We start from the raw sequence: 15,445 nt of genomic DNA, 5'->3' as shown, positions 1-15,445 counted from the left end.
GGGCCGTATCCACGAGCCATGCAGTCCAGGGCAGCCCTCCTGTGCCCCTCCCCCTTCACTGATGTGGGCCATGGCCCACCAGCACCTGGGCCTCTGCCCCGTATTCCCCAAGTGTGATTTCCCCCAGCACCCCCGAAGCTACGCAGTAGGGCCAAAGAGGCCCTAGCTGCTCCAAACCGGACCACCCACATTGCACATACCCCTATGACTCCTTCGAATTGTGGGGAAGGAGGTTGACTCCTGTGTATCGCAAACCAGCAAGGAAGCCAAGGTTCAGTTCCAGATCCCATTATAGGATTTGGACAGGTGCTTTATAAGTTAACTTTATAAATTGGGTCGACTTTGGATCTGTGGTTTCCAAATATTCTCTTGACCAAGCTTTTTTTTTCTTCCCAAGAGAAATCTTACCCCAAAGCCCAATATATAAAACAGAAAAGATAGTAATACTGGCTAGCATCCCACGAGCACGTACCGCACACCAGCACTGTGCCAAGCCCTCAGTGCCCATGATCTCAGTTCAGCCTCACAGACAGCCCTGGGGGGTGGAAACCCCTTGACCCCCATTGCTTGAATAAGGTAACACAGGCTCAGCTGCTAAACCCAAGCAGGCTCTCCTAACCGCTGTGATGGCTGTTACAGGGAGCTGTTCTGGCTGAAGTGGGCGTGAGAAGCCCAGAACTTTCTCTGCTCAGCCTCCCCAGAACCTCTGGGTTCCAAGAAACTCAGTTTGAAAATCAATGACTTTGGCTGATAACCAAATAATGATGTATTCCTTAAGCACCCAAGATGAGAAGGGAGACTGATTAGGTGGGGTTTTGTTGCCTTTTATTCATTTATTTGCTTGTCCGTTTTTAAAGTTTGGAGATCATGGACTCACAGCCCTTCTACACCCCCATTGTCCCTAAGGAGCAACACCCCCCAGCGGGCTAAGAGCCGAGGGGTGACCCGAATCCTGTTCTTGGACAGCCATCCCAGATCCCGTTCCATTCAGGCCTGAGACTGTAAATGCCACTCCAGATGAAGCCGTGAAGCCCCCAGCCTACCTGGGTGGCTATGTTTGACAGCATCCCACACCTTCCAGTGTCTTGGGCACAGCCCAGCCCTGGGGCCCTGCCAGGCAGGGTTCTTAGCCCAGAAAAGAGGCAGGGTCTCAAGAGAAGAGAGACCACAAGGCAAGCCGGTGGCAGGGGAGGAGGGAGCTGCAGAGAGTGGGGGGCCAGGCCCCAGAGAGCAGAGGGAGAAGAGAGAGGAAGGAAGGAGGGGTCATCGGGTGTGGGGGGTAGTAGCTCGGGCATTAGGGGTGGGGACAGAAGGCAGGCCTGGGCTGGGGCAAGACGGGACTCTTGGCACTGAACCGGCAGGCCCTACTGGGGAGAGGGTGCCTCTGGATCCCAAAGCCTGGAAGAATGGCTGTCCATCCTCCATGGGCTTTGTGGCCTGGACTGAGGTGCGCACTGGGCCAAGGTCCCAGCCAGCCAGCCCACACTTGGAAGGAGGAGGTCACCCCTCACGATCATCTCTGTCCCTGCTTTGCATTGTCTCATCACCAGTCCTCCAGTCCTGGAGAACCACAGAAGCCTCCTCCAGAGCAGCCCCAACTCCAGGCCACCTGCCTCCCCCACCCTCTTTCAACCGGCCCCTCCCCCCAGCCTGCCCCCGCCGATCCCCATGAGAGGGTGGGCACCGAAGCCCAGGCCACTTGGTCTGGTGATGGCCCAGCTGCTCTGGTGACCGCATCTGCCCGGAACACCAGGAGCGAGGCGTGGGGCTTGGCTCAGCCCTGAAAGTCAGGCCCTGCTGACAGAAACCCTGCCAGAGGCAGGCCCTGCCAGGCTCCTGGGGGGCTTACCTTCACACCATCATTCTTCTTGTTTCCTCCACTCTTTCCTCCTGCAGAGGAGAAAAAGTAGAGAGTTACCAACACCAGGCAGGGCACCAGGGCCCACAGGGAGAGGAAGAGCAGCATCCGCGGGCAGCCTCAGGGCACGGAGCCTGCTTAGTGGTCTTGGGAACTCCTCCTCCTTCCCAGGCAGCCCGGACAGCTGGTGGCCCTCTAGGTGGGCCTGCGTTTCCCGGGTTCTCAGCAGTCTGGAGCATGACCCTCTGGTCCCATGGGTCAAGAGAGGTGCCCAGCTCGGGGTTGCTGTTTCAGCCTGGGGATTCCCTCTGGATCCCTGTCACTGCCCGAGCTGCTGGTGGCCAACGGAGGCCTGGCTGCCCGGCCCCAGGGGCTGTGAGGCTCCCTCCCCACCCTAGCCTGCCTCTAATTTTAGCCCCATGCTGCTGCAGAGGTCATGTGTCAGCCCTGCCTACTCACTCTGGACAGCTGGGAGCTGCATTTTGCCGTTGACAAGAAGCAGATGCCTCCATCTGGGGCTCATTGCTGCCACAGCACCCATGCCCTGCAGAAGCTCCCCACCCTCAAATCCTAGGGCCCCACTCTGGGGCTGGCTGTGTCCCTGGTGGCTGGGAAAAGCAAAGCAGCAGCTCTCAAGGAGGCCCTGCCTCTGTCATTCCCCTTCCCCCTTCACCTCTTGGCCAGAGCCATTGAAGAAGCCATCAGTCGGGAAATGGCATGAATGCCCAGCCCTGCGCAGCTTGGCATCCAGTTGCTTTAGACCTCAAGCAAATGCCTTAAGTTAAACAAGAGGATATCTATAAAGTGCTTATCATAGCACTTGACCTGTATGCAGTGGGTACTCAGTAAATACTACCCACTACAACTCCTCCTGGTAGCTTGGAGATGGTGAGCCAGGAAGAGGGGCAGTCCAGGAAGTCACTGCCCCAAAGGTTCAGACAGACGGGGCTCGTGGCTACCTGGCGTCCCAGTCACCCTCGCATGGCTACCGTGACCCACCCCAGGCTTTCTCATCCAAAGTTTCCCTCTTGCAAAGTAAGTGCGAGGGTGGTGCCTCTGGATCTCAGTCCTCCCTGGGCTTCGTGGGCTGGACTGGGGGTGTGCGGGGGAGCCGGGGGGATGCTTGCCCTAAATCCACTGGGGGTCCTCTGTGCTCCAGCTTGCTACTGCAGGACTGTGGGTCTGCGAGTCCATGTATTCTGATTTTCAAGACAGAAATCTAGGTTTTTTGATGAAACCTCCTGGCTTTAAGTGCTGGAAACTCTTTCAAAAAACGTTTTTAAAACATGACTTGCCCCTCAAGCACATTGAGAGATGGGAACTGACCCATGAGTGCCATTGTCTAAGCTCTGGACTAGAGTTTCTAGAGGTGCTTCAGCTGATATAAAAAGACTCTGACTGTCTGGGTGGCTCATCTTTCAGTCTAAGGAACTGCAGGACCTGTGTCTGGGGAGAGAGGAGGAGTGCCATTCAGCGCAGTGCGGAAAGCCCAAATCTGCAGAACCAGGGTCTTCCCATCTCTGGGTCTCATTCTTCCAGCTGGTTAAGGGAGCAGGTGGACCCTCTCAGCAAAGCTGGAGCCGCAGCTTCCCAGAGCTGACCCCTTGCCCTGGGGTCAGCCACGTGTCCACAGCCCTCTCTGGCTGGCCTCAGACCCCGTCAGAGGGCCCCTCGGGTGAGCTTTGCTATATCTGCTTAGCTGCCCTGTCAGCTGTCCGAGCTCCCCAGAGAGAAGCCTCTGGCAGGCACTGGCCCTGGCCCTCTCCAGTGTGCCAAGGGGAGCTTCTTGCTAAGCCCTGATGCTAATTTCTTTCCTTTCTCTCTCTGGGGCCATGTGTCGTGGGCCACTGGGCACTCCCCACCTTAACCAGCCCAGCACAGACCAAGGCCAAAGGCTTGTACCCTGGCTCGGCCTGGCTAAGGGCACTTGCTCTGAGGTTGGTCTGCCCTCTCTAACAGTGTGACTGGCAAGTTAGAGTTCAGTTTTCTCAACCAGAAAACAGGAATGGCAACAGCCCCTCATGGACTTGTCACAAAGGCCACCTGAGTGAAAGCACGGAGACTATGAAGCGCAGGTGAGAAAGAGGAATATAGCTGCTCCCTGGGCCTGGCTCTGTCCTGCGTGGGTCCCCACTCCAACATTTGAGAAGGCTTCCTCTCCGGCTGGCCCAGCCTGAGACCCTGGCACTGCTGTGAGGAAGGGAGCCAGACTAAACCTCAGCCCTTCCTGGTGGGCCCTTGGCTTGCTGACCTCTTACCTCTCTCCACTTCTCCACTGGGGTGAAGCCCCAGTTTCAGGGTCCCCTGCAGCCCCCACTCTCCCCAGGTCCCCTGGTCTGAAGGCACCCAAATATCTGACAAGGCAGTGCACCCAGCAGACCTGTGCAGGAAATATTTGGACTCTGAGGTCCCACCACCTACCAGAGAAGTTCCTGGTGGCCAGCATAGTGGTGAGGATGGCCCCCTGCAACAGAGGAGAGGGTATGGGGGAGAGGAGGCCCGGAGGTGACAGGGGAAGGAGAGGCAGAGAAATGGGAGGGAGAGAGGAAGGAGAGGCAGGCACTGCACTCAGACACAGAGCCGAACCCCCCTCCCTGCCCCCACATTCCAGAGACCACCCCTACACCCTCGGGGGGCTTGGGGTAAGCCAGGCCTGAGCTGGCACAGCTCCTGGGACTGGCCTGCACTGGTGGAAGGTCCTGGGAACACCTCTCAGTGCGGGCTCCTACAGGCCAAGGAAGATTCCTGCCTGGGCAAGGATGATGGACCCGGCACCCTGCAGCCCCTCCCCTTCTCTACTGCCAGCCGGAGCATTGAGCCCCTCATTCCAGCATGGACTCCTCTGTCTGGGGTTCCTGGGCCAGTACCCTGGAGGGCTAATACACAGAAATATTCTTCCATCAATGAGGGTGCTAGAAACAATGACCCCTGTGGTTCTGATACTGATTTGGACACCCTGATTCTGACAGTCCCCGATTTTAAGAATCCCTGGTTCCAACATCTTGGGATTTCCTCGGTGACAGGTTCCACTGGGGGCTTGGGGTGGGACTCAGTTCTCCTGGCATCATGCTGGCCACCAGCCCCTTGGCCCATGCCCACTTCCTGAGCCACCATGCCAGGCCTGGGAGCAGCTGTTGAGGAGGTTCTGAATGAGCCAGGGCCTCAGAATCTGTCTCCCAGTGTGCTGGTAGCTTCTCTGTTATGACTGGTTGGGGTCCCTGCTCATGGGGCCCCTGGCAAGGTCCAGGCCAGGAGCTGCCACAGCCCTGAGAGCACACAGAACCGGCCGAGAGTCCACCAGCTCAGGGCCCACCGGGTCCCACCGGGCTTCCTCCAGGCCATGACCCCTGTCCAGTTCTCTCAGCCATTCCTCTCCGGCGCCTGGCGGATGGGGTCTCTCACCCACAGCCTCCTGTCCAGTCACATCTCATCCCCTGAAACCTCTCCTGGCCACACGGAAACACTTGCAGTCCCCCTACGTGGACCAGCTCACGCTCCAGACCTCTACATGTGCTGTTCTCTCTCTCTGGGACATCTGCCCACTCTGACACTGTATTGCTAACACCTGTTTACCCTTCGGGTCTCAGCCTAACTGTCACTCACCCAAAAATCTTTCCCAGGATCCTTCCTTGGTCCTTCCAGACCTGGTTCATGGTCTGCTGTGTACCTGCAGCCTCAGGGCATGCCGGGCACAGCACTCACCCGTGCCCCCTAACGTTCTGGTGACCCATCTGCCTTTCCCCTGCTCACTCCCCAGCCCAGTAGGTGCTCCTCATTGTTTGTTGATGCAATGAAGGAAAGAACTAGTGAGTGATTCTCAGCTTCCTGCTTCTGGGGCTCTGGAGGGCGAGGACATGTTACCTTCAGTTTTCTCCTGGCATTGAACTTCTTCAGGCAGTCCACGGTCTCCTGTCTGTGCATGCAGGAGGCCACGGTGGACCGGTGCTAGGGAAGTAAGAAGAGGTCTGTGAGTGGAAGGCAGGCCCACCCAGGACCCCTGGCGTGGCATCTTATGGAGGGGTGCTTAGCACCTTGGGGGGAACAGTTCTTTGTTCCAAGGGATGTTGTGAACACCGGAGGTGCTCAGCATCCCTGGCATCCTTCAATGCCAGTGGCACTCTCAGGCTTAATGTCAACTCGGAGCCCCTCCCATTGCCACTTTCCCCCTGAGAACTACAGCAGGGGCTGAGTCTCCTGGACTGAGCCCCTTCAGGCTGGTACCGGGCCTCAGGCGGGATCTGGTGGGGGTCTGGATCCTGAGGTCTAGAGGGCCTCCTGGGAAGGGCCTGTTGAGGTAGGCTCACCGAGATCCAGGGGTGCTTGAGGGCCTCAGCAGCCGTGATGCGCTTGGAGGGGTTGATGGTCAGCATCTTATTGATCAGATCCTTGGCTTCCGGAGTGACAGTGTCCCATTCTGGTGATGGGAACTGGAAGGGGCAGAGGGGCCACGTTTGCCCAGCCTACCCCAGGCCACCCCTGCGATCCCCCAGCCCCTGACTGGCAGGGGAGCAGGCAGGGGTCCTATTGCCCATTCACTCAGTGTCCACAACCAGGAGGAGTTGGAGGTCCCCAACACAGGGACCCCTCTGGAACCAGGGCTGGGGCAGAGTCCCCTGGCCCCAGGACAAATCACAACAACGGCCAGAGGGAAAGGAGGCCTTCATTCTGCTGTTCTGAGGCTATGCCTTATCTGGAGAGAAGCAGGCCAGTGATTATAGCCCAGACTTTTTAGAAGCAGCAGGCTAGGTTCAAGGCCTGGCTCTGCCCCCTGGGCTGTGTGAACTTGGGCAAGTCACATGACCCCTTAAGCTGCCCCTAGAGATGTTGTGAAGATTAAGTATAATATAAAACACATGGCACATAGCTTGACAGATAATAGCCATGCAGAAAACCAGTATAGCTTGGTATAAGCGTCGTGGGCACCAGAGCTGCACTACCTGAGTTAAAATCTCAGCTCTACCATTTCTTAGCTACCTGATCTGGACAGTTATTTAATCTCTTGGTGCCTCAGCTTCCCTGTCTGTAAAATGGGCATAATAATAGTACCTAAGTCATAGATTGGTATGAGGATTAACTGTGATTATAAATGGAAAGCATTTAGGAGAGTGCTCAGTGTTAGATATCATTGTCATTTGTATATATCTAGAGAGAGAGCAGGCACACATGGCTCCTGCAGCCTGCCCCCACCTTTCATCTTGCTTTGGTGTTGCTTCTGTCTCTTGGGCTTCCTGGGACTAAACCTCCCTTAGAGGCCCCCATCATCAGGCATGGCCAGCTCATTGCCCAGCCGTCAGTCCATAAGCTCCACCTGTCCTGGGACTACAGAATGGCAGGGGGCCTAAATGGGCTGGCAGGGTGGAAGGGAGGCACCCTCAGGTCCCTGACCTCCTGGGTATTGACTTTCTCTGGAGGGGCCCAGGGGATGACAGGGACCCCGAAAGAAGAGCGACACTCACATCATAGGCACCAGCTTTGATCTGCTGGTATAGCCGGTGCTGGTCCTCATCCCAGAACGGGGGATACCCAACCAGCAGGATGTACAGGATAACCCCTGGGGAGAGAACCAAAGAGCCTCCAGTCCCCTGTGAGCAGGAGCAATGAAGCAGGGGAGGGACTGGGAAGGAGAGAGGGCACCAGAGGAGCCAGCGGCCAGGGGGAAGGGGCTCTTGGATGGGCTTACCACAGGCCCACAGGTCCACAGGCTTCCCATATGGGTCCTTCCGCAGCACTTCTGGGGAGAGGTATCCAGGTGTCCCTGCGAACCCTGCTCCCCAGACACACAGACAGGCAGACACACACACAGAGGTGGGCACATAAGTAACCCGGAGCAAGATCCTGCTGGAAGAGGGATAAGGGTTGCCCTGGAGATGGGGAAAACATCCCCTGCCCCTCAGAGCAGGCCGAGAGCAGGAAGCCCTGGCCTGGGAAGCCAGCAAAGCCTCCAGACTAGGGTGGAGAAACACACTGCATCTGTCACCACCCTCGTTCCAGAGCCTATGTTTGAAGTCACCGAACAGCCTGAGTCCTCCCCGTGGGGTTCTGACTCAGAGCCATAAACTTCTAACACAGCCCTCCCACAGCCATTACCTATCAAGACTGAACGTCCCTGCCACAGCAGCCCAAGCCGAGCTGACCTCTCACCCACTCCCCTGGCTTCTCGGAGCTGATCCTGGGGGGGCAGGAGGCCTGTCCCTAACTCTGGCTTTGCTGTAAGTCCCTTGGGTGGGTCTCTTTCCTTCCCGGCTTCAGTTTCCTCATCTGTCAAATGAGGAGTGAGAGATTCCTAGCTCACCTACCTCTCAGCACTGTTGGCAGGCTCAACTGAAATAAACAGGCACCCAAAGTTCTTCAACAAGTAACCACAAGAACAGTTATAATTTACTGAGTGTGTGCTAGGCCTGGGGCTGAGCACGCCTGATCTCATTTAATCCTAACACAGCCTGGAGGAACATACTATGATTATCCCCATTTTACAGATGAGGAAACGAAGGCTCAGAGAGGCGAAATGACTGGCCCAAAGTTACTCACCTCATAAGAAACAGAATTGGGACCTGAACCCAGAACTCTAGCTCTTAACCACTGAGCACTACCACTCACTACAAAGTATCCCCAGATAGATGAAAGGTCCCAGTTATGCCAGGATCTCGGAGCATGCTAGATCATTTGAGTTGAAACTCTGACTCTACCCTTTTCAATCTCCCTTGACCTTTTCCAAGTTTCTTAGCCTCTCTGTTCTTCATCTGTAAAACCAGGATGAAAATCTTTAACATCCAGGCAGCTAGGGGGAGATCCACGGCAGCCCCCCGCCTACAGTGACAGCCTGTGCACATGGGAAGGAGCCGGGAGGGTCTTAACGATGACCATGTTCCTGCATCTGGCTCCGAAGGTGATAGGATGGGCAGCACCCACAGACCCGAGGCTGGGTGGGGGCCTCTGCTCCCTGAGCCCTAGCTGGTGCAACAGCCATCTCCAACTCGCCCTTACTGGAGCAAAGGGTTCCTAGAGGACGATGTGTCAACACAAGTCTGACCCCCAACATCCCTGCCACCCACCGGCCCCACTCACCAAACCATGCCTGCTGCTCCCCCTCCACCTCTATGGCCAGGCCGAAGTCTGCCAGCTTCACTGCTGCACCCTTGAGCTTGGAGGCCAGCAGCAGATTCTCCGGCTTCCCAGGCCCAGAGAGAAGAGGAAGAGGGCAGGGGGTGGGGAAAAGGCCAGAGAACAGTGAGCAGATTCAGAACCTCACCTCGGGGAGCCTGGGCCTTCCGGAGGAGCAGCTGGGCAATCCAGAGGGGCCCTATCCCCACCTCCAGCTCCAGCTGCAGGCCCTGAGTTTTAGCCCCAGAAAGGCAACTACCCTACTGAGAGCTGTCCCTCCTTCCACCCTCCTCAGGGTGTGGGCAGGAGCTGGGGTGAGGCGGGGGTGGGGGACAGCCACCACAGTAAGTAAGGAAGAGACACTGTCATTGTGTAGGTGCTAAATGCATGCACCATCTCGTCTGTCCTCTCAGCAGCCCTTTGGAGGTAGGCATTATTATCCTTGCTTTCCACAGTGGCCTTTTTTCATTCCCTCCTGCATGCTTGTTCCCACTTCAGTACCTTTGCACTTCCTGCTCCCCCTGCTGAATTTGCTCTGCCTTTGAGCTTCACAGGCCTGGTCCCTCTCACCTTCATGTCACCCCCTCAAAGAAGCCCTCCATGACTACTCCACCTGAAGGACAAGCCCCCAGGTATCCTGTCTTGGCCCCTTGTTGTTACCTCATAGAGCTCATCACGATTTGTAAAGTTGTTCTGCATCTGTCTGTGTGCTTGCTCATTATCTGTCACTCCTGTAGATTGTGAGTTTCTTACCTGTCCTGTCCACCACTGTACCACCAGCAGCACCCACAACCGTGGACAGCATATTGCAGGCACTTATTAAGTATTTGTCACATGTATGAAGACATGGAAACTGAGGCTCAGAGAGGTTAAGAAGCTTGACCATGATCACGTGGACAGGAGGCGACAGAGCCAGAATCGGCAAAGCCTGGCTCAGAGCCGTGCTCCTCACCACTGCAGGCTGAGGGAGGGCGTGGGCCTCGCACAAGCCATCTGGCCTCGGGGCCTTTGAGACTGCTGTCTTCTGCTCTGTCTGGAGGACAGGCAATTCCCCTCCTCAGGACAGGGGGTAGTCAAGAGCATGGACTCCCCAGTTACATAGCCCTGGCTTCTGGTCCCAGCACTGCCACGTCTGTGCTGTGGAACTTCGGAAAATTATTTCACTTCTCTGAGCTTTAGTTTTCTCCCAGGAAAATGGGGATCATGCTTATCTCATGGGATGGCATACAGACTAATTATGATAATCCATGTAAAGCACTTCCCACAGCCACCACAAGTGCTTGGTAAGCATTAGCACTTAAATTTTCTGCTTCAGAAGCGGCTGGGCTCCAAGTCCCTGGAGACAGCTGTTTTTTTCTAACCCCCTTCACTGCTGGGATTTCCAAGGGTCCCACATCTGACCTTTCACTGCCCGAAGCTAGGCAGGACTCAAACAAATATAGCTCATCTGCCCCTCGTTAAGGCCTCTTTTGTCCTCTGGGGACTGTGTTCCCAAAGTCCTGGGTCTCAGTGGCGGTCCTGCCCTGGTTTGAAGAATATGCTACTAATTAATCTATCCAGAATGGCCTAAATTTGTGCTGCCTCTCCCCCTCCCTCCTCCCGCACAGGGGCTCTAGCCATAATGGGAACAGGCCCTCTGGGAGAGCTGCCCTGCAGTCTGGCCAGGACCTCTTTGAATGCACAGTTGCCTGTGGGTCTAGACTGAGTCACAGGGAACTCACCTGGGCTCAGGTGAGAGGCCATGCACTGCTTGTGACAGTCAGAGGTGGGCAAGGGTTCTGGCCAGAACACTGCACCCCAAAGAGGGACCTGAACCAAACTGGAGGATGCTCAGGGAGGGTGCCCAAGAGGAGGAGGGCCTGGAGATGTTGTCCTGGGCTGGAATAGTGAAGAGTAGCCTGCAGAAGACAAAGCTGCCCAAGTGCCCCTGGGACTGCCCTGAGCTGGGGGCTTGGTCTCTGTGGCTCCAAAGGGTAGAACTGGCATTCACAGGTGATGCTCCCACAGCAGGTAAGATGGAAGGGGCATTCCCCAGTGGGGCAAAGGGCTAGCCCGTACGCAGTGAGTTTATAGTCACTGAAGGCAAAAAGCAGAGGCTCAATAGACACCCAGCAGGCTTACCTAGAAGGGGCTACTGCAGAAGCAGGGGCTGGGTGGTGTGGCCTTTTGGTCCCAGATCATGGAGGACATGATATCTTGGGGTCAGGAGGCCAGGGCTCCAGTCCTAGCTCAAGCACAGCTGAACTGCCTGCCCCTGGGCAAGTCCCTTGAACTCTATTTAGGCCTTAGTTTCTTGCTCTGTAAATCGGCGGTGATGTTACGAGCTACAGGCCAGCAGACGAGAGCCGTGAAGCCTGTGCTGACCAGGAAGGGTGTGTGGCTGGTGCCAACCTTAGACTCAGCATCTGTGTACTCCTGTCCCCTCTCCTTCTTCAGGTGGGAAGGGGGAGGACTCTGAGGGCCCCAAAGCCTGTTTTCCTTCTCCCTCATCTTCCAGAGACCCGAAAACAAGAGAAGCAATGAGTCTGTGTCCCAGGCACTCTGCTGTCTCCTTTGACATCCTTACCAAACCTGTGCAGAGGTTGCTATGACAACCCCCCCAGTAAAGAAGCTGAGTCCATGCAGCTAGAAAGTGGCCCGGCTGCGATCTGAAGCCTGCCGTGGCCAGCCTTGGAAGTTTAACTGCATCTTGCCTGGCCTGGCCCCATAATGTGAAGCTGGGGGTCAGGAGCCCGGGGCCCTGTGCTTGGAGGCTCCACTTTCCTGAGCAGTCTCCTCATCTGAGCAGTGGGGGAAGTACTGTCCTCCAAGCCCAATTCAGGGAATTACAGGGATTCTGACAATATCCCTGCTCTGCAGGTGGAGGAAAGGGCAGAGGGCAGAGGGCAGAGGCACAGGCATCAGGTGAACTGCACCCTTGGGCAGGTTGCTCACCTTCAGGTCCCGGTGTACCACCCCCATCTGGTGGCAATGCAGCACGGCCTCCAGGATCTGCTGGATACAGTGACTGGGCAGAGAGGGGAGGGGTCATGGTGAGAGGGTGGCCTCCTCTGGAAGCCAGCCGGCAGGTGAGACGCCCTGCCCGCAGAGCCATTGCCAGGCTGCAACTGGCACTCACCTGGCGTCAGCCTCACTGTAATACTCCCTGGCCACGATGTCCTCAAACAGCTCCCCGCCTGTGACCCTGGGGAGACAGACATGGAGTCACACTCCTGCAGAGGCCCGGATGCCGCCTCTATGGGAGGAGGCTTCAGGAAGCTAAGGTCGGGGGCCCGGAGACTTCGGAACATCAGTGCAAAGGGAGGGGCCCGGGGGCCACAGGGTGCCCCCTGTGGCATCCCCCTCCTGGCTTGTAGCTCACCCTTCTGCTGACTTCCCTCCCCTCCATCCACTGCCCCACCCCCTCACTGGGCCCAGGCTGGAGCTGGGACTGGGAGTGGGACACCCAGAACATATCATTCAGGGTCATTAGGCTCCTGGAATCCTAATAGTTTAGGGTATTTTTGTTTTTAGATAGACTTTATTTTTTAGCATAGCTTTAGATTCACAGTAAAATTGAGCAGAAGGTACAGGTTCCCATATACCCACACTTCCCCACAGGCATCGCCTCTGCCACTGTCAACTGTTTTTTACAGATGAGATCAGAGTCCTCACGAGTCCCTCTGTCAGGCCAGAACCACTAAGGCCCATCATTTTGTTGCTGGTTTTCATTCAATTGACTGGTTTTAAAACTTTAAATTAATTCCACAAGGAAACTTTATATTGCCACTAGAAAGGGGAAACCAGCATCCCTGGCTACAAATGGAAACAAAAGTAAAGACCTGTCAATGAAAGCGATGAGTGTGTGTTGGTGTGTAAGGGAAACTGACCTTCACTGTTTGGGCAGCACGCCTACTACATCGGGAAACATTTGTATCAGAAGAGGGAATTCAGCCCAGCCAGGAACCTGGGAATCAGGCCAAGGCACCCAGGAAGGTAGGTGCTCAGGCTGCCCTGACACCCACTGTATTTCCCAGGGTGGCCCCAACTCACAGGTCGAAGATCAGGTAATGGTGTCCCTCCTCAGAGATGCTGTCATGGAGGCGGACTGTGGAGGGGCCGAGGCAGCAGTTAAGCCCTGACACACTGCTCCCTATCCCCAGCCTCCCTTTCCCCCCTCATATAACCACCTCTTCCAATGTCTCAGTCACAGCACAAACGAGACAGGTGCTTTGACACACAGGTGAACAAGGGCTCACCGACCTTGGGCATCACTAAAAGAGGCCTAGGCTTGAAGACCAAAGACCTCTGCTTTGGTCAAAGTTCGGTCTCCTCCCCATCGACCTTCAGTTGCCTTGCTGGGCAGGCCTGTGTCATGGCATGAGCCTGTGATTCAGATCTCTGCCACTTGCTAGCTGTGTGACTTCAGGCAAGTTGCTACACCTCTCTGAGCCTCTCTTTTCTTGGCTGTCCAATGAGCATGAAACTCCTGGCCTTGCAGGTGTTGTAAGAATTCCATGAGTCCCTCAGTTGGTGCTCACTCTAAGCTGGCCCTGAGTGAATATCCCCACTCTGCTTCCAGGTCTGAGGAGATAACAGAGCGGTTGGAGACGGAAGTAACAGCAGTTGGTCTCTGGGTTCTCACATGGGGACAAATAGTCATCTCTTCATGCCTCATTTACCAAGAACAGAGGGAAGGCTCCCAGGAGCCTGGAGTTCTCAAAATTACCCCCTGAGATTCTGAAAGGAAGGGCCTGAGGCCTGGGGCTGACTCCAGGGGCATACACCCTGCCAGCCAAGGCCAGGTTCTCTCAGGACAGGGTCACATCCTTCCTTGAGCCATAACCTAAAAACGTCCACAGCACGGGGTGCAGGCTCAGAGAATAGTGACACATTGCACAGTGGAAAATCACGCAGCTGTTCAAATAATGCAGCAGTTATGTCTCCACTGGTTCAGAATCATCTCTAAATTGCATTTGGTGAAAAAGCAAAGTACAAAAGAATATGTGTGCTTTTTAAAAGGACATATCATATTTAAGCTTGTGTAAGGCATAAGTCTCTCTGGAAGGATATGGAGCAGTGGGCTTTGGGGGTGCCTTGGTTAAAGGAACTGGGAGATTAGGGGTCATGGGTCTGTGAGGCTCACTTTCACTCTAAACCCTAGTGCCATCTGAATTCTTCCATGCGCATGTATTTTTGACTCAATATTGAATCCCACAAATTGCTTACGGCTCTCCTATTTCACAGAAAGTCTGGAGAAGCAGGCATCAAATAGCCCAGAGTAGGTGCCTGCTAGAAGGGAGGGAAGATGGGGCCCATGGGATAGTGGATGAGGGGACCCAAATTTAATTTAAAAACATTTTTAGTTCTTAAATGATGATACAGATTTATGAATAATGACTGGAAAATGTCTGAAATCGAGTTTAAAGCAAAATGAAAAAGCAGGTTGCCCAGTACCTGTAATACACTGCTGCCTTAACTTTTTTTAAATCAACATAATATTATAAAAAATTTCGAACATACAGTCAAGTGAACACCCATGTGTTCACCACCTGGATTCTATCATTAGTCTTTTCTTATACCTGCTTTACTACATTTCTATCCATTAATTTATTTGAAATTGTTAATGCATTTCAAAGCAAAGATAGACTTGATTTTTAAAATGTCTGTGAGTCCTGAACTGAGCATCCTGCCTTTTCTGTGTGCAGAATCCGGCAACCCCACAGTGGTGCCCTGCCCAGGCCCCAGTAAGATGGTGCTCCGTCTCGCAGCTACCGGGAGGGCTGGCTGCTAACAGCTCACGGCTGCTTCTTCCCTGGAGAGTTGCCCACTGCTGATTGGACCACCTTGCCCATGAGGCTACCTGCAGCTCTCAGCCAGTAACTGACTGATGTGGGGAGCCAGGGTTAGTGCAAAAGGCCAGTCTCCTTACCATAAGGAGAGGCAACTCTAAGACAGGGTTTATGTTTCAGAGGCCTTCCCACTGCACTCCCCCACCTGGGATCAGGTCAAAGTTTGACTTGACCTGAGGCCCTATCCCTCCTGAGATCCCTCCCTTTCTCCACCCTGTTTCACCCCCACCCCTTAGTGGTCTCCCCTGGGAGCATACCCTCAATAATGCATGAACACCCAAATCCCTGCCTCAGGCTCTGCTTCTAAGGAACCTGACCTGAGATAATATGCGTAGGCATACTTGAGAAGGTGCAGGCATCATACATCATAGGTAATCAATGTTAGCACTAGATGCTGAAGTTATAGAAGACAGTTTTAAAATTGTCTTCTCATTTACCTACAATAAACTTGGATTATTAGTGTATCAAGATAAGGTTTTGAAAAAGATCCTTTTCTCCAAGCTGACTCTTAGGGAGTGGACTCCTTCATGTACTCTGCTCCAGATAAGCATGTGAATTTTAAACTTCTGTTCCCTGAGTATAACTCCGAGAAGTTAAGCTATGGCCAGAATCATCTCAGCAAGGGCTTTTAGAATCAGGTCAACAGCCATTTGGG

General features: G+C 54.7%; 1 protein-coding gene across 3 annotated transcripts in view; it reads right to left on the bottom strand.

Moving 5' to 3' along the window:
• The window catches only part of CAMK2A (calcium/calmodulin dependent protein kinase II alpha), a 60,113-nt gene that overhangs the window by 19,740 nt on the left and 24,928 nt on the right, over positions 1–15,445 (bottom strand). For all 3 annotated transcript variants that reach the window (XM_057490763.1, XM_036881505.2, XM_036881506.2), the window contains exons 4-13: positions 12,992–13,046; positions 12,078–12,143; positions 11,894–11,966; positions 8,924–9,026; positions 7,539–7,622; positions 7,315–7,409; positions 6,163–6,285; positions 5,720–5,803; positions 4,280–4,322; positions 1,850–1,890 (exon numbers count right to left, since the gene is read on the bottom strand). In XM_057490763.1, coding sequence (XP_057346746.1) covers positions 1,850–1,890; positions 4,280–4,322; positions 5,720–5,803; positions 6,163–6,285; positions 7,315–7,409; positions 7,539–7,622; positions 8,924–9,026; positions 11,894–11,966; positions 12,078–12,143; positions 12,992–13,046 — 767 coding nt within the window. The remainder of the gene's footprint in view (positions 1–1,849; positions 1,891–4,279; positions 4,323–5,719; positions 5,804–6,162; positions 6,286–7,314; positions 7,410–7,538; positions 7,623–8,923; positions 9,027–11,893; positions 11,967–12,077; positions 12,144–12,991; positions 13,047–15,445) is intronic.

Source organism: Manis pentadactyla, chromosome 2, assembly GCF_030020395.1.
Source record: "Manis pentadactyla isolate mManPen7 chromosome 2, mManPen7.hap1, whole genome shotgun sequence".
Taxonomy (NCBI): Eukaryota; Metazoa; Chordata; class Mammalia; order Pholidota; family Manidae; genus Manis; species Manis pentadactyla.
The sequence above is the reverse complement of the archived record's forward strand: the minus strand, read 5'-3'. Positions and strand labels throughout refer to the sequence as shown.